At 35.0% G+C, this 19,677-nt stretch overlaps 1 protein-coding gene across 1 annotated transcript in view; it reads left to right on the top strand.

Moving 5' to 3' along the window:
• CNTN6 (contactin 6) overlaps window positions 1–19,677 on the top strand; it is a 272,370-nt gene that overhangs the window by 44,593 nt on the left and 208,100 nt on the right. Inside the window, exon 2 of the mRNA XM_035702505.2 lies at window positions 13,118–13,253. Coding sequence (XP_035558398.2) covers window positions 13,199–13,253 — 55 coding nt within the window. The 5' untranslated portion in view covers window positions 13,118–13,198. The remainder of the gene's footprint in view (window positions 1–13,117; window positions 13,254–19,677) is intronic.

Genomic DNA, 19,677 nt, shown 5'->3' with positions numbered 1-19,677 from the left:
AGTTGATCCTTACAAAAATTAGGAGCAGATGGTAGTACAGATACGACCGTCCCAGAATTTACTGTGAGCAACCTAAGAACAGAGGTTGCAAGACTTACTTAGATTCTATCACTAGCTAGTGGCAGAGATGGGACTCAGAAACCTTTGCATTTCTGGTCCAGGGCTCTTTTGTCTGGAGCAGGTTTTCCCAAAGTGCTTCTTTGGCGCATTCACCCTAGGGAAAAGCATTGTAGAAAACAGAATCCCAGGCTCATGAAAGTCTGAGTAATACAATATACTATATCTTTCTCTTCAAATGTTATGATAGACCTTCCAGTAGCAGAGATATTGAAAAATCCTGCAGGAATTTGTTCACTTTATTTAACCTTATGTTTTTTGCATTGTATGACTGCATGCAACTTTTTTTCTTAAGCCTGAAAAGCACATGATGGGAACCCTTGCCCAATGCCATATACATTTATAACAGTACAGATTATTCACAACAAAGGAGGAATCATCCATGTGCAACTCAAATACGGAGAGATCTTTTTTTTTAATGCTAAGAAATTTGAGCTGCATCTCCTAGTGTCAGCTTTGGGCAAAATTGTAAAGTCTATAAAATTGACTGGTGTGGTAGAAAGCACAGGCTCAGGATTCAAGCAGAAACTGGTCAGATGATGGACTTTTCTGCCACTCATTAGTTGGGTTCACTCTGTCCAATTCCTTATCCCTCCCAGCATTAGTACCCTCGACTGTACAAAGAGAGCAGTCCTTGTACCTACCTTATAGTTCTGCTATGAAAATTCAATGAGACATTACACGTACAATCCTTGGCACAGAGCCTGGTCACTATTCAAAAAGTCATGTTACTATTCTTCCTGTGATCTTCCCTTTCAGCCAGCCCCCTGGTATCTCATTCTTTTTCCTATTCCTTCTCTTTTTCTGTGCTGTCACACAATCCAAAAGGACTCTGCTTCCAGCTATCTCACCCGGGTGGTGTCAGGCAGGGAAGACAGAGACTAGGCTGGTGGTATGAAAGAGTGAAATGGGTTGGGTCTGAGAAGTCGAGGTCCCCCAGGCTAAGACAAACAGTGGAAAAAAAAACTAAGCACTCCTGAAACTGGTTGTAATTAATGAATTTTTGTTGTATTGTTACTGTGTAAAAATGTGGACTCGATGTCAAATATCTAGGTTTTTTTAAAAAAATTATTTAACTGAATTCAATTTATATTGAATTAGTGATTTATCAGTTGCATATAACACTCTGTGCTCTTTCCATCAAGTGCATTCCTTAATGCTCATCACCCAGTTATTCCTTCCCTACCCTTGTCCCCTCCAGAAACTGTCACTTTGTTACCTGTAGTTAAGAGTCTCTTACGCATGGTTTGCATACCTCTCAATTTTCATGTTATTTTTATTTTTCTTTCCCTATGTTCATCTGTTTTGTTTCTTAAATTCATTTGTGAAATTTAAGAAATCATATGGTATTTGTCTTTCTCTGACTGACTTACTTCACTTCGCATAATACCCTCTAGTTATATCCCCATTGTTGCAAATGGCAAGATTTCATTCTTTTTGGTGGCTGAGTAATATTCCATTGTGTGTATGTATGTGTATATATATGTATGTATTTCACATCTTTATCCATTCATTTGTCGATGGACATCTTGGCTGTTTCCACAGTTTGGCTATTGTGGATATTGCTGCTATAAATGTTGGGGTGCAGGTGCTCCTTTGGGTCACTACATTTGTATGACTCAGTGCAATTACTGGGTCATAAGGTAGTTCTACTTTTAATCTTTTTTTAAGATTTTATTTTTTTTAATTTTTAAAAAATATTTTATTTATTTATTCATGAGAGACAGAGAGAGAGAGAGAGAGAGAGAGAGGCAGAGACATAGGCAGAGAGGAAAGCAAGCTCCATGCAGGAAGTGGGACTCGATCCCAGTACTCCAGGATCATACCCTGAACTGAAGGCAGATGCCCAACCAACAAGCCACCCAGGCATCCCAAGACTTTATTTATTTATTTGAGAGAGAGAGAGAGAGAGAGAGAGCACAAGCAGAGGGAAAGGGGAAAGGGAGGGGGAGAAGCAGACTCATCACTGAGCAGGAAGCTCGATGCAGGGCTTGATATCTCCAGGACCCAGAGGTCATGACCTGGGCTGAAGGCAGATGCTTAACCAACAGACCACTCAGGGGCCCCCCCATTTTTTAACCTTTTGAGGAACCTCCATACTGTTCTCCAGGGTAGTGCACCAGTTTTCATTCCCAACCACAGTGTAAGAGGATTCCCCTTTCTCTGAGTCCTTGCCAACACCTGTTGTTTCCTGAATTGTTCATTTTAGCCATTTGGACCGGTATGAGGTGGTATCTCTTCAGAAATTGAAAGAGAAACCCAAATGTTAATTTTTATATGGGTTCCTCAATGTTTAAATACTCTGATACAAAAATCTAGCTTTTGGCCTATCACCGAATAAACCCTGGTCCAGAGGATTTCTGACTTCCTGCTCTTAAATAGAATTAAAAATAAACAAGCTTAAAAGGGCTTAAGAAGCTTAGTTTAACCTTCTCCTTGATGCAGAAATGCTCTCTATAATATCCAGAAACGGTGTCATCTAGCTACCTTATATAATCCTAATGATAAAGAACTTGGTATCTCAAGGAGAAACCATTTCACTTTTACTTTTTTGTAGGAACAATTTCATGGAATACTCATATAAACCCATGTAGTAGATACTACTTTTTCCATTATAATTATCATGAAACTCAGGCTCAGAAAGGCTATTCTATTTTCTCTAAAATCACCAAAGCTATTAAGTATCTGTAGGTTGTGCGATAGTAGCCCAGACTGTCTAGGTTTCAAAGCCAGTACGCTTAACCACTGGCTAAACAGTTCTACTTGTTAAAATGCTCTGGGCTGATATTAAGCTGAAATTTGCTGCCCTGAAATGTCTACCCTTTGGTCACAGTTCTGCTCTCCTGAGACACAAATAATAAGTCTAATCCTTCTTCCACAAGACAGCCCTTCAAATATTTGAAGATGGCTCTTCTCCGCCTGCTAAATCCTCTCTTCTCCAGGCTAAACATACTCATTTCTTTCTACTGACCCTCATAAGTTCCCAGGCACTTCATCATCTTCACCCTTCTCCCCAGGAGGGAGTTTCAATTTGTCAAAATTCTTCTTAAACCATGATGTTTAGAAGAGAATACAATCTCCCCATGTGGTTACGTAAGTGCACATTAAGACAAAAATAACACTTCCCTTGTTTTGACCGTTATGATTTTACTAATGCAGTCTTAGTTATATCTGATTTTTGGCAACTAGGTAAAAAATAGGCAAATATTAAATGTTGGCAGATTCACCCCATATGTTTGTGTTGTGTCGGTTTTTAAATATTGATTCATATAAAGTCACTTTTCTCCACCATACTCTACTTCTAAATAAGTAGATCAATTTTTTAAACCTAAGTATAAGATTTAATATATATATTTATTTATATAATATATAAATTATATATAATATGAGTATTATATAATATATAGTATATAAAAATATCTAAACATTTATATTATATGTATGACTTATTAGAATTAGGTAATATTTTGGCCTATACTGATGTTTTGTTTTGTTTTTCTTTAATTTGAAGAATGTAGCAAAGCAGAAAATTTTCTTTTTAAATATTCTCATATTCAGACTACTTTTTCTTAGGCACAGAAAGAACTAAAAGGTTTTTTTTTTCCTCTGCTCTTCTAATACTTCTCCCCAGATTTTATACTTTCCCCAAAACAAAACAAAAATACTTCATACACATCACACATATCTGTTTTAAGAGGATCTTGCTATAAATATTCTTGTTTTGATTATTTTTTGGTTAATTTATTTAAAAAAAGTAAAAAGTAAAATAATCTGTTCCTTGCTGTTTAACATACACATACACACACATATATACACCAAATCATATGTCATAATATATTATATGTATATTTTATACAGTAGCAAAGTTAAAAATAACTGAATAAATGCATATACTTCATTCTTTGTAATCTAGATATTTCTGAAATTTGTTATCTGAGGTGTTCTCTATGACTCTCAGCTTTCTGTTGCCCCAGAGCTTAATCAAATATTCAGTAGGCTGGGGCTGAGAACTTAACCACCAGAAATTACTTTCCATGTCATTCTTTAGCCAGGTATTGGTAAACTGCAGCCTTGGACTAAACTCTATCATATATTGTTTCTTGATAAATAAAGTTTTATTAGAACACAGCCACTCCATTTGTTACTATCCTGTCTATGGCTGCTTTTATGCTACAATAGTTCAGTTCAAGTAGTGGTGACAAAGACCAAACCTGCAAAAACCTAAAGTATTTACTGTCTGATGCTATACAGAAAAAGTTTCCCAACTTCTTGTTTTCGCGGTTGGCTAACAGTCCATCTACTCTATTATACTGGGAACTACAACTGGCATATCCCTATCCCTATGTTAAATGGTACTGAAAGAAAAAATCATTTAGTTATTTGCTTCAGGAAATATTTGCTTCTACAGGATAAAACTTAACATTTCAGGATGCACATCAAAAGTCTCACTTCATGGTACCCATCAATCTACAGCTATTATTGCATAAACTTGCCCAGTCCTACTCAAGTTCTTGTCTTGGAATAACAACTTTAAAATCACTCGGCTCAGGCCATGAAATCCTATATATATATATCATCCATAACTTCCCCTCCCAAGGTAGTGCTAAGACCATGTCAAATAGTAGTCTCCTTTTCTGCAATAAGTCTAATAAACATGAATTTGGCCAAACAGGTATTTCTTGTCATCCTTTTAGGAGTGGAGAGTGGACATTACAAGTCCTCCAAACCAGTATCCCCCAACTTGCATTCTCTTATTCTGAGTAGCATAAACACCAAGAGCATTCCTAGAAGGTCTCATTACCTGCATTTTATATTTGGGAAAATGGACCCACAGAAGCTGAAGCTATTTAGACTGGGGTGGTATGTCCTATGTGGCAGATCATGAGGAACAACTAGTAAGGAGAACCCTCTGTCAGGGTTGTGCCTGTAAGTCCCAGGTCTACTCTAGGTCATGAACTGAATTAGAATAAACATTTACCTGCTCAAGGCCTCACTGGCCTCACCTATGAAAGCAAAAGGCTGACCTATGTCATCTATACACTTTCTTTAAATTCTGCAGTCCATTGAAAGTATGATTTTTTAGCAGTTAGAAAATCACTTTTTCAAGACTGATCTCTTTCAGGAAGACTCCTCAAGCAGAAGGCATCTGAGATCGACTATATCGAAGAGTGAGTTAAGTTCTACTGCCTATTGCTCTAACAAAAAAATAATGTACAAATAATTCTATTTTCATAACAAACATATTTGCATTTATTTCATGCTGTTAACAACTTAACATGTAATCATGCCTCCTCTAAGAAAAAAAGTAATACTTCTTCTGTGATTGCATTAAACACTGCTGTGTTATATCTTTCTACTAATCTATCATCTATTATGACTGCCTATTTGGAGAGCTGGCATAACAATTATCATAAGTGATAGCATTATATTCTGAAAACAAAGACTGTGATGGTACAATTTATCTTGCTACTTTGCCTGACTTAATGGCAGTTGGAGTTTCCTAGTCCAAGTCAGATTTTTTCAGATCATAAATATTTCATCTTTTAATTTATTATTGATTTAGTTTGATAGTAAATAACTCCATGAATGCTGAGGTTGGAAATCTGTTGTAAAAATTGTTAAGCATCTTCTCTTCTGTCCATCTGTGGAATTTGATCACACAAAAATACAACAGTAAAGTTACCTGAAGAAAATGGATTTGGGATTTTTAATTTATCTGATGCAGTTAATTAATTGGTCAATTAAAAACAAAAGGGCAATTAGTGCTGAGCACATTTGTTCTGATGATGAACACACAATCTGAAAATGGATCTTGATCTCTGCTACAAAATTCTTTAGTGTCAAAGCAATATTGCCATAAGTAGAGGAAGAATAAAGCCCATTAGGACTAATGCACTTTCAACAATGGTTTCCTTTCATGCTAAAGCAATATAAGTGAGATACAATTAGAGAGAGAAGTTGGCCAATATTTTAAGTAATATTCCTGCATGGGCCATTCTATTACCCTTTATTTAGAACCATTCCAATCACCAAACCATTCAGTAGTAGCAGTAGTTGGTTTTGTTTTTTCTATCAAAGTGAGAAAAATCATTTCAAGTGGTATAGAAGGGGTAAGGAATGGGTATAATTTGTAATTGACCTAAGGATTTCTACAAGAGTGTATTAAGAACATAATTCTCCATCATCCAAAATGTTATCACCTACATATCTCTATTATTAAAGAGCAAGAGACTGAGAGTTGGACAAGGATAACTTCCCATGCTTTCCTTCTGTCCTACAATGTGATGTAATAGGTCATCTTAAGCATTTATGAAGCTTGTGAGTAGCTGGAGAGTACCCACTAGAATCCTGTCTGAGCTCCTTCCAAAGGCTTGTTGTAGAGCTACACGTGCACATCTACTCTGCCTTTTTTTTTAAAGATTTATTTATTTATTTGGGAAGCAGGGGGCACAGGGAAAGAATCTTTCAAGCGGACTCCCCACTGAGTATGGAGCCTGATTCAGGGTTTGATCCCATAACCTATGAGATCATGACCTGAACTGAAACCAAGAGTCAGATGCCTAACTAACTGAGCCACCTGGGGGCTCCACGCCCTGCCTTTTTATTTAAGCTCCTGTCCCAGGTTGGAAACCTCTTTTGTAAAAGAAAAAGAATCTCTCTCTTTTGATAAATCACATTTCTCCCATGTCTGCTATAATACCACAGTTGAATATGGTAACAGCCCCCACCCCCTCTGAATTTCCCTGCTGCTTGAGGTTTAGCCAATAGTTGACTTTCCTAGTTAATTCCTGGTTTACTGGCAATTGTATGCAATTCATAGACTGATGAATGGTTTTATAGCCAAGGGGTAGACTGAGTGATAGCTTTCCAATTCTAAGAAAGCAATTATTCTGAACCGTACAAAGAAACTGTTAGCATTGCCTGGGTTAAGAATAATTAATGTTGAGTGTGACCTCACAGTCACAGCACTTGTTTCTGGATTCTTCTCTTACCTGCTTTTAGGGTCAGATGCTTGTTAACAACACGTGATCCAAAGAGGTCAATTTAAGGCAGGATACTGACTAGCTGAAGCTACTTCAAAATATAGGACCCATTTTTTTCTGCTAAACAAACAATATTTTTGCTGAGTGCATATACATAGGGTTAAAGAAATACAGTGCCACAATCCTTTACCTGAAATCTTTATAGCCAAATATATTTTAGGGTTTAGAATATATTAGAGTAAGGATGAGCAAAAGAACTTCCAGAAACTAAATCTGTAAAGGTCCAGATAATAAATATTTTCTTGAGGGTCATATGGTCTCATGTGGTATAACTTATTCATCTCTGCATTTGTGGTACAAAAATAGCTATACACAGTACATAAATAAACAGGCATGTTGTATTCCGAGGAAACTTTATTTACAAAAATAGATAGGGGACCAAATTTTGTCATCATTCTGTAGTTTGCTGATCCCGATTTGCCACAGTGAAAAACACTGTAGTATAATTTCATATGTATTTAGACAATACCTCCAGTGGGCAATAGCTCTATCAACCAAAATTTCTGGTTGAGCAACAATACATGTAAATACTCAATAAATTGGATAAAACAGACTGAACAACCTCACAATAACTTAGGACAGGTTTTACCACCCAGTGAATTTTGCCATCCAACTTACAAGGACATTATAACTTTCACAGATTTAAAAATATATATATTTTGGAATTGCAAGAAAGGGATTGTGAACCGATGCATATTCTTTTTGTTGTAGTGTTTGAAACTGATACTTTTGTAATGAGGAATTCCATGAGAGAAAAAAGAAACACACATGGTCTAGAGAGAACAAAGTTTGTTCAGTAAAAATACAACAGTGATCTTAGCAGTTGGGTCAAGACACCCACTTTTCTAGGTCAAAATGATATTTAAAAGTCTGCATGGCCTAAAAGTTTCATCAAAAACAAAATGCGGGTGGTGCATCTTTGAAACTTTTTTAGAGCTTCTGGAAATTCTTTTGAGTTTATGTATTAACTTTCTTTATTTTGCTTCAGGCAATCTTTAGGATTCTAGGAACCTAGGAATAATTCCTATGGCTACTTTTCATGTCAGTGACGAGCATAAATTTTACCTACTGAATATTTCTAGGCCATTTGGCTGTGAGTAAATAACAGACTCTTCTTATCTGGATGGTTCTCATTGAGCCAGAGTACTCTCCTTCCTCCTGTAATTTAAACTTTCACGAATGGAACTTTTACAAATGACAACCAACGTATAAATAATAGCTATTAACCTATCTTTATAGAGTATTGCCAAATAAAATGTCTCCTGGGCTTTGCCCTCATTACAGGATGCTGGTAAACACCCAGATGGTAAAGTGCAATATTTACTATGAAATTATATGCTGGGTTGAATCAAACAATTTTAGAATATTAGAGCTGGAAGAAACATGAAGGTAATCTCTAGGTCAAACACCTCCATTTCATAAGAGGAAAATGGCAGTCACTGTGATTATAAATGAATCACTCAACATTACTCAGCTTGTTAAGAGAGAGAGAGACAGTAGAAGCAATATCTCTAGGTTCCCAGTTTAGTTTTTTCCTTGATAATACTAGATTATTTGGCTTTCAAATACAAACCAAGCACATATTATGGAATAACTGTGAGCTCTACATTGTATATCACACCAAGTATTATGAGCAAGTATTACACATGGTGTTTATCTTCAAAGTAAGGTATGAAAATTCTGGCAATACAGGAGGCTTTGATAAATACAAGTCTCAGGAGATATATATCATGTCAGTTTGCTCTGGGAGCTTTGCGAAACACTTCATATAAATGAATGAATGTGAAGAACGATGTACTATTCAGATTATCTTGGTTGCAAGAGATAAACATACAATAAAAACTAGATTAGGCAAAAATTTCATTGTATTGGTTAACATTTGGAAATTCCAGGGGTATAAGCATGGCAGATAGTTTCATAATTTCATGGTATCAGGTATGACTATAGGTTTTTTGGAAGGGAGAACACGGCACAGTAACACTTGGATATACACAGCTGGGATAGGTGAAGCAGAACTCTTCTTGCAGATCCAGACAATACAAGGGCCACGCAAGGGATTGTACCAGGGACGGGTCAAAAGCAAGTTGGGAATGTAGGAAGCATGGATACCAGGTGGGGTAGGGTTAGCTAGATTTTTGGGGGGCTTCTGTGAGATTTGATGTTTTGAATAATTATGTTAGCCTAAAGAAGAAGGAACCATTCCTGGGTATCTGGAGGCTTTTGGAAATTGGGTTTGTGTGCATTATAACCCAGGAGCATTAGATCCTATAAGAAGTAGTTGGAGCAAGGACTTAGTAAACTGTTTGCCAAGAGAAATTGAGTTTTTAGCCATGTTTACAAAATTTGGTTAAGAGAGCTCTTGTGAAATATATTTAATTAACAGATTTTTATGATATCAATTTAATCATCTTAATAATATATTGACAAAGGTCCTGGTTTTGGTTGTCATTGGTTTGGCTTATGTGCCCCTCCTTTTACAAAATAGTGTAGTGAAGTGAATGGATTTCTGATTGACACGGCCCTTGTTACATCCTCATCCCTGGAGCTAGAAGATAAAAGCAATCCTACTCTAATTATATGGACTGAAGATATTTAGGGAAGCAGTTCCTCAAAAGAAAGTCACAGAGCTTTTTATCAGAAGAAGAGGAAAGAAATGCTGGGTTGGAAAAATAATGAATGTCCATCAGATAAGTTGGTCATATAATTTATCTTGTAAACTAGGACATTTTGGGAGGAGGAATGGGGTACTGTTACTAGTTGTGCTTTGACATTTCAATAAATAGAAACTGTCAGGGAAAAATAGAGATATATGGTCATGTTACCATTATATGATTTTTAAGGGAGATGTAGGTTCCAATGGAGAATTCTATGCAAGTCAAAGAGCATCCATGTGGAGACAATGTATGATACATATGCAAAGTAAATCAAATATAAAAAGAGAGTAGATCCTTGAGCCTATACTGGAAGTATTTACTGAGTAATCTGGCTGGAAAAGAACAGTTAGAAATTTATTGTATAAGGCCTTGAATACCATTCCAAAGGCTTTAGATGATTAGACAGTAGAGAATGATCAAAAGTTTCAGAATGCTGGCATAATGAAACCAAATCTTTGTCTTAGAAAGATAATTTTGGATGTGATATTCACAGGCATGGAAAGAACAAGAGAGTTCAGGCTGGAAGACCATTCAGAGATCACATTGTCTTTATCTTAGATTCCACTACTCTAGGCAAAAGGATCATCATCTGTTTCTTAGACTACAAAAGTCCATGTTTCACTCCATCCCTTCCATTCTCCACATCAGCCAGAGTGGTGTTTGTAAGATATAAATTAAATTCTGTCCTGCTTAAAATCCTCAATTATAATTTGAAAGTATGGCATCCATACTTGTTAACATGGCCTACAGGCCTGGCGTATTCAAGCCTTTTTCTCCTTTTCCAACCTTGTCTCCTGCCATTGTCCTTCTGATTTCATGAAACCAGTTCTTCTCCAGGTCTTTGAAAATGCAAATTTAGTCCTGCCTCATGACCATGTCCTACTTACTCCGTTTTGCTTAGACTGCTACTCTCATTCCTAATCCTTACCCACCTTGATCCCTGCACTCCTACACCCCCCATACCATGTACACCCACTCTTGGCCTGGCTAAGAGCTATCTGTCCTTCAAACTTCAGCTCAAAAATGCTACTTGAACCCCATCTCATAGATCACATAGAGTTCATTTTTTAGTTCAAAACATTACCATATTTACCACAAATAAATATTCACCTGTGTATATATCTGTGTTTGATTTTGTGGTTGATCTGTGTTGATTTTGTTAAGTGTCTGTGTCTCTTATAAGATGGCAGTGATACAGGAGATCTTGGTTCTTGTCTCACAGAGTTGAAGAATGAATCTGGCGGACACAGGAGAGTGAGTAAAGGGACAGAAGCTTATTAAGTAAAGATCCAAAAAAAAAAAAAAAAAGATACAGAGAAAGCTCACTGAAGTGAGAGGGGTTCCGACAGAGTTGCCCCTGAGGGCCTGAATGTACATCTCAGCATTCTTGGGATTTTGTAAGCCTGCTTCTGTGGGCCCCTACCTAGCCCTGCCTAGCCCTGTTTGTCCCTAACTCAGCAGCACCTTGAGGTGGACAAAGGTTTTTAGATTCATTACTAATACTTAAGTATCTAATGTCTTTCAGAGAATGAATATAAATAAACCGATAAATAAATATTTGTTGAAAACATAAATGAGGAGTTGATATAGAATATTACTTCATTTAAATATAAGGAAGTTGAGTCTTAGAATTCGTAGGGTAAAAAGAACAGAAAGGGAGAATTTGTGAAAAGACTCTCAACTCAATAACATTATCAACTCAATATAGCCTATTTATTAACTGAATATTAATTATTTTCCCTTGGATTTCTATTCCTTGATTAAATTTGAAAGCATTTAACTTAGATTTTGTAAAACCTTAAAGTTGAATATAGTCAGTTTTTTACTTCAGTTGAAGTAATTAGCAACAGAAAAAAAAGAAAGATTTTTATTTTTAAAAAATTGTTAAGTGGTTTTATTTATTTATTCATGAGAGACAGAGAGAGGCAGAAAAAGAGGCAGAGGGAGGAGTAGCAAGCTCCATGCAAGGAGCCTGATGTGGGACTTGATCCCGGGGCTCCGGGATCATGCCCTGAGCCAAAGGCAGATGCTCAACGACTGAGCCACCCAGACATCCCAAGAAAGATTTTTAAAATTTAAAAATATATCAGGAAATATTCAAAATTTCATTATCTGCTAGCATCACATAAAAAGTCCACATATTTCCAAAAGTATTTAAAATTGCAAGAAAAAGGGCAGCCCAGGTGGCACAGTGGTTTAGCACCACCTGAAGCCCAGGGTGTGATCCTGGAGACCCGGAATTGAGTCCCACGTCCAGCTCCCTGCCTGGAGCCTGCTTCTCCCTCTGCCTGTGTCTGTCTCTTTCTGTCTCTGTGTCTCTCATGAATAAATAAATAAAATCTTTTAAAAAATAAAATAAATAAAATAAAATAAAATAAAATTGCAAGAAAACTATATATGTAAGCTAAAAATCCCCAAAGGGTACTATCATTTGATATGATATACAATCATTTTATCAATTGTAACCTAGATGAGTTTATTCTGAGCTTATTCTATATATATATATAGAGAGAGAATATATAAAATATATTTTAAGATCATGAGTTTTAAGAATCTCCTTATTAGATTTCTCTTTCAAAGTAAGGAACACAGAACACTTTATCTTAATTTCTTTTTTCATAAGATAGCCTGTCAAAATAAATTAGAGAAAATTATGATATAAGACAATAGGAAAAGCATGTCTCATATTTGAAAGATAACACTTCTAGGAATTCATTTCTTGTAAAAATTTTGTAGCACAATATTAGTTTTAGTTCTAGTAACATTAGGAAAGATCATGTTTCTTAATGAATATATTCTCAAAAATAGTAACAAAAAACTTAGAAAAGTCCATGAAATTTATAAAATCACTGTTAATTAATATAAGATAGAGTAATATTTTATCCTATTCTTAATGGCATAGGATCAGAAATAAGAGCAACAACAGAATTATAGGAGTTGGCTTAATATGTTTTTAATCCTCATTAAGAGCAATTAAAGTCAAAATTATATTAATGAAAGTTTTAATCCACATAATGCATTCAATTGAAGTGCATTCCAGTCCATTATCTACTACCTCAAATCTCATAGCAAATGACATGTGTATCTAAGGTACGAACTGAAATTATGGAAATATGAATTGAAATTATGGAAACTTTGCAAAACTAAATATATATATATATATATATATATGGTAGACATTTAGGTTGCTTTATATTGGATAACAATATTTTAATAATAAATTGAATAATGTTAAAAAATTCATATACATTTTTAAGTATCTAATGTATATTTGTCATTTCATGACAATTTTGTCTCTTTCAGACTCTTGAGCTACTGACTGGAAGATAGACACTTTTTTTCCTGCTGATTGTATGGGAGAAATTTTGACCTTAGAAAGTGGAAATGAGGTTGCTATGGAAACTGGTAATTCTGCTGCCACTCATAAATACTTGTGCAGGTAAAGTGTTTTATTATGATTTTGATTGATAATCTATTAGCATTATACTTCTTTTCTATATGTGAAGCAATTTGCAAATGCATAATACTTATGTTATTTATTTGAATTACTAAGTGATGAACAAAAATTTTAAGGTACTGTCTATGGCTAATATAGAATCCTTAAGAAATGCATCAAGCTCTATTTTTAAACAGAGCTAACATTATTTCAATTATAAATTGTCAAATATGAAATTTTTATTGTAATAGGATGTAATTAAATCATCTTTGCATTAATAAACAATGAAGAATAGTTCTTTTTTATTTCCTGTATAGTCTTTAAAAATTAAGGTTGAAATACCTATTTTTCTCTCAAATTAGAACTTAGTATAAAAAAGCTATATTAAAATAGAAGAAAAAGTGATATAGAATGTTATATCAAAAATAGAAATAACCTTTGAAATTATTCTTTCCATTTCAATGATACATGTTCTTTTACTCAGCCTATATCTATTAATATTGGTGTGTTAATTAGCTTTTGCTGTGTAACAAACCATCCCAAATCTAGTAGGTTAAGTAGGAGCTAACCATGCATTTAGTTGATAAGTCTGAAGGTTGGCAATTTAGGGTAGGTTCACTTGGGCTGTTCTTTTAGTATTGGCTTGAATGAATATCTGTGGTCAGCTCCTGGGTCATCTGGGACTATGCTGGTCAAAGACATTCTTAACTGAGATAACTGGGCTGCCTTGGCCTTGGTTCAAGTGATCACTCACTCATCCCCTGTGGCTCTGGCTCTTCCATATAGTGACTGCTCAGAGTGCCAAGAGAAATCAGGAGCATGCAAAATTTCTTGATGCTGAGACTTACAAACTGTCACAGTGTCATTTCTGCTACATTTTCTTTTAACCATTCGAAATCACAAGACCAGTCTAGGTTCAAGGAGTTTGGAAATATACTTCATCTCTTGATAGAGAAGCTGCGAAGTTATAAAAGAGCTGGAAGTAGAAAAGGGAATAAGAGTGGCCATTTTTCTAAATCATCAACCATAGTCTGTTAAGATCATAGAGTTCTATTCTTAATGGTCAAGTTTACCTATTTGAATTGTCACAGAGCTAGGACATTGGCTAGATTATCTCACTGTCAAAGCAGCCCTTCTACCATATCATGCTGCTTTCCACCAACTGTGTGATAATGGGACTCTTGAAGTTCATATTTGTGTAAAAAAACAAAAACAAAAACAAAAAACAAAAAGAACAGTAACATATTGAGAGAGCACAGAAACCAACATAGTAATTTACAAGCAGAAAAGCAGCAGTTATAAGAGATACATACTTAGTAGCAATTTTAAGAAATGGAAAGATAATACTAATCTTGAAAGCTATGAGAATGCTAAAATATGTAGAAATCAACCATTTGAATCTGAAAACCATGTAAATAAAGGTATTTTTACTACTAGAGAATCCGGTGTTTAGAAGTGCTACATATTTATTCAAAGTGATTACATTATTTTGCTTCATGTCACTTCTAACTCTCTCTAACAAAGATTCAGAGTTAAATAATAATGCTTTTATTTTGTAATAGATTAAAAAAGACAGAGCAGAGTCATCAAGGTGCCCCCAAATTATAAATGTGTGAATAAGAAATTCTCTTCCTACTTCATATTTTGGCTTCCTATCAAAATTTAACATTAACATTTTGCCCTTTAAATATGTATATTGAATCAGTATAGTATCTCTAAAAGAACTTTTGTGTTAAATTAAAATAAATTATTATTCTCAGAATGCATATCAGATCTGAGAAATTCTTTTATTGACTTTTATTTATCCAAATTGGTTGTGATTCAACATGTCCTTTAGCTTTAGTCTAAAGGGAAAAATAATCGTATGTCCTTGGTGCACAATTTCCTTGTAAAAGAACAGATTGAATATATTTTTTTAAGCCATAGCTATTTAAATAAAATAGTCTGAGCTAAACATTGTCCCGGAGGTAAGGGTTTTGATAATGATATATACAAGAGTGCATTGCTTTAATTTTATTTATTTATTTATTTAAGATCTCATGATATGTCTCCCTACTTGCAGATAAAGTAGAGAGAAAATTAGATTTTCTTCTTTTTTGGAAAATTATATTATCTGATGATGAAGTGCTCTTTCTATGTATATATATATATATATATATATATATATATATATATAGAAATACATATATCTTCTTTTCTTTCCCAGTTCTTACTTTTTATTAATTCTGAAAGACTAGCAAATCTTTTGTAATTATCTGCTTTTTCCTTCCTATTTTCACTGGTATAATCTTTTGGAAATTTTGATATTTTGAATCTTCTCAGACTCGAATTATTTTAAAGATTTTATCAATTTATTATTTTTAAGATTTTATTGATTTATTTATTTGAGAGAGGGAGAATGAGTGGGGGGAAGGGGAAGGAACAAGGGTGAGAGACAAGCCGACTCTGCACTGAGCAGAGAGCCTGACTTGGGGCTTAATCTCAAGATCCTGAGATCTTGATCTGAGCCAAAACCAAGATTCAGTTACCTAACTGACTGAGCCAGCCAGGCACCCCCTAGGCTCTAAATTAAAACAACTTTTTGCCCCAAAACTCTTCTGTTTTCTTTTTATTAGTTTGCTTTAATTAAATTTACAACTTCTTCTAGCACATTTATTATTGATGTAGGCTCTTGAGCCTTTACTATAAATCATCATCTATCTAGGCATATATTATGATTCTGGAATATTTTTTAAGTTGTGAGTGATTAAAAGTTCTATTATTGTATCTTAGTATTTTTTAATATTATGAGAAAATTAAGGCCCATTTCATTAAGATATCTAACTGCTAATCATATACTTTTAAATTATTTCATTAATGTTTGTGGTAGACTAAATAATGATTCTCAAGAATATCTAGGTTCCTAGTATCTGAAAACTGAATTTTACATTAAATAATAAAATAGATATTAAGAATGTGATTAAGTTAAAAAGATCTTGAGATGGGTAGACTATTCTGAAAAACCTATGTGGGATGTCACAAGTACCTTTATAAGAAAGAGGCAGAGTGGGATTGGACACAGAGCAGAAGGCAATATGAAAACAGCAGAAAAAGATTTGAAGATACTATGTTGTTGACCTTATGTATGAAGAAGAGGACTATTAACCAATGAATGAAAGGAATGAAACTCTAGAAGCTATAGAAAAGGGAACAGATGGATTCACCCCCCTGCACCTTTGGAGGGAGTATGGACCTGTAGATACCTTGGTTTCTGCCTCATGAAACCCATTTTGGAGTCCTGACTTCCAGAACTGTGAGAAAATAAGTGTGTTGTTTCAAGCCACCAAGTTGTAATTACTATAGGACCCATAGGAAACCGAAGTATTATGTTTCTTCCTCACTAGACCTTTTGCTCCAGGGTGCAGGGACTGTATCTTCCTGGCACTTGGTAGGGACTCAGTAAACATTTGTTGAATAAATGAGTGAATGAATGAATGAGATTCAATGTTGTTGGTCCTATTTGGATTATCATCCAATAGAAAAAAATTAGTCATATAATTTCCTCTGAGAAACCATTGGTTTAGTCTATCCCAATAAATATGTGTTATGATGTTATTTTCAAAGGGTTTCTGAGATGAAATTCTAGTAATATTTAAAAGTTTCAAATCATTTGGATGGAATGGAATGGAATGGAAACTCCATGAGGGCAATGATTTCCATCTGCTATATTCTCTATTATTTCTCTATCACCTAGCAGATGGTCTAGAAATATTTATCAAATAAACTAAAGAAAACAGTTCCATTCAATTCAACAGATGTGCATTAGGACCTCGTATGTTCCAGGCACTGGGCTAGATGCTGATCTTCAACAATAGGAGGGCCCTGGTCCCTGCCCCCTTTAGCCTGCAGTCTAAAAATGGAAACCAGCAAGTAAGTCGATATATGAAATAAAGCACAAATTGCTATATCAACAACATAGTAGAGAGTATATAACATGGAAATGTTCAAGGAGGACATCTGCTGCCTTTTTCAACCTTCAATCTATTTATATATTTTATCTAGCAAATCTCTAGATTTTTGCTAAAATAAAATGACAGAGAAGCACTCCATTTGTGTTTTAATTAGTGTAGGAGGGATCCCTGGGTGGCGCAGCGGTTTGGTGCCTGCATTTGGCCCAGGGCGCGATCCTGGAGACCCGGGATCGAATCCCACGTCGGGCTCCCGGTGCATGGAGCCTGCTTCTCCCTCTGCCTATGTCTCTGCCTCTCTGTCTCTCTCTGTGTGGCTATCATGAATAAATAAATAAAATCTTTAAAAAAAAATAATTAGTGTAGGAGTGTACCCAGGGCCTTTGTAAAGTGAGAGTCTCCCTGGAAATGAAATTTACACAGAAGCAGGACAATTCAAGGGAAGAAAGGCACAGTTGTTTTTGTTTTTGTTTTTGTTTTTATTCTACCTTTGGAACTTTAAGTAAGATAAGCCGATGAAATGGCCCTTTCTCATTTAAAGGTAGTTTACATTGAGATTCTGTCCCCATGACAGAAAGAATCTTGTCTAATGCGGGTTAGAAAAAAAAAAAATATGTAAATTACTGGAGATGCTGAGGTTAGGCTGAGCATGGAATTCTACTCAGGAGAAAGCCTACTCACTGCTGGGAATGAGGAACAGAATAAATAAAAGAGTGACAAAAAGACACAGTTTTTCTTGAAAGGAAAAAAAGCATCAACAGGTTTAGTATAGACTCAGAAGTTTTGAGTTTTAGCCCCCAAATTAGTGGAGACATGTGCATGTCTTTAGGGTAGGGAAAACATAAATATTAATGGAATAATTTGGAGACTACATTGATAAATGGGTGAAAACTCTAATTTTCTTTTACACAATGCACAGGAAGTTTTCACAAAGAAATATTTTGATCTTAAGATAAATATTAAACAAAGTAGCTAGAGCAAATCTATAGTGAGTATAATGAAGAAGCTGAAAAACCATGTAGGATCAGATTTTGTTAATGCTAGAACTGTCACAAGTGTGAGAAATCCAAGTTTCTTTATATCTTATACTTTACTATGATTTTTGTGTACAATTTGATAAATTATAGGCATATTGCAAAATTCAACTTCTCACGTTTAAAAAATGTGACAATTGTAAAAAAAATTTATTTTAAAGATCTTATTTGTTTATTCATGAGAAAGAGAGAGAGAGAGAGAGAGAGAGAGAGAGGCAAAGACAGAAGCAGGCTTCCCTCAAGGAGCCCGATGCGGGACTCGATCCCAGATCCCAGGATCACCCCCTGGGCCACAGGCCAACACTCAACTGCCGAGCCACCCAAGTGTCCCTAAAACATTAAATAATAGGATAAAATAATAAACAGCTGAATCACGCACTGTGTCTGCTTTGGGTTATCTGGGTTTAGAGATAGTATTATTTTAAACACAGTACCTAATACATGCTTGGCAGTCCTTAAGAATAGTGCCAATGAAGGTCAATGGCTGTATTATGTCATAGAACATAATAAGAAATAGCAGCCCTTACTGGTTATAAAGAACTTTATTTCCATGGCATGCAATATTCATATCATCTTATGAATTTCTTCCTATTCTATCTTTAACTTTATTTATTTTAACAAAATATTATCATTTAAATGGTAATTTTCCTAAACATTCCACTTGGTTCATAAATGTAAGTGGCTTATCTATGTGCCATTTGTATTTATTTTGTTAGGGCTGAGCACTCTGTACATTATCTTATAAAATTATGGACTGAATCCCTATCTATTTGGTCAGTCCTGAAGAAGTACATAGTGGTTATGCACGATGAGACTCATTTTTGTTTCAGAGAGAAACTGAATTATTCAAGGAAGTGAAGCTAGAGCTAGTCACATTTATTGGCAGAATAGTATTAAAGGCCTCTTTTAGGCTTTCTAACTATTGTGTTATGTCATCAGGGTCTAACAAGCTGGTTTTTCCCTCTCTATAATTACTCTTGAGGAATAAAATGAGACTAGGAATTCCAAGTCTTTCCTGCCACTATTTATGTGCAGTATCTACTGGGAAGTGTGGTTATATTATTATCAAAACTTCTCCCAAAGTAATGGATTTTTAAAACTTGAATACAGTTGTTTTTAGGACTTATACCAACAATTGAAAAAAAAAAAAAAAAAACACACCCTATGTGTCAGTATTTTTACATAGTTTGCTGTTTTGCAAATGGAGTAGCCTGAAATTGAATCTGGGAAAAAATCTACCTCCTTCTAAACACTCACAATCAGAGAACTACGATAAGGAGACATTGAAAATTATTTATGATTGCTTGAATTTTATTCTGTTTCAAGCATAACCTTTTATTGAATTGAGAACCAGAGTAAATGAACTACCTGAGAGAGGAAAACCACAAGGATGGAAATATGTACTGTGACCACGATTTCTTCAAAGAAGACGATGTATCACACAGC

Source organism: Canis lupus, chromosome 20 (genome assembly GCF_003254725.2).
Source record: "Canis lupus dingo isolate Sandy chromosome 20, ASM325472v2, whole genome shotgun sequence".
Lineage (NCBI taxonomy): Eukaryota > Metazoa > Chordata > Mammalia > Carnivora > Canidae > Canis > Canis lupus.
This window is presented reverse-complemented; position numbering and strand designations above follow the sequence as displayed.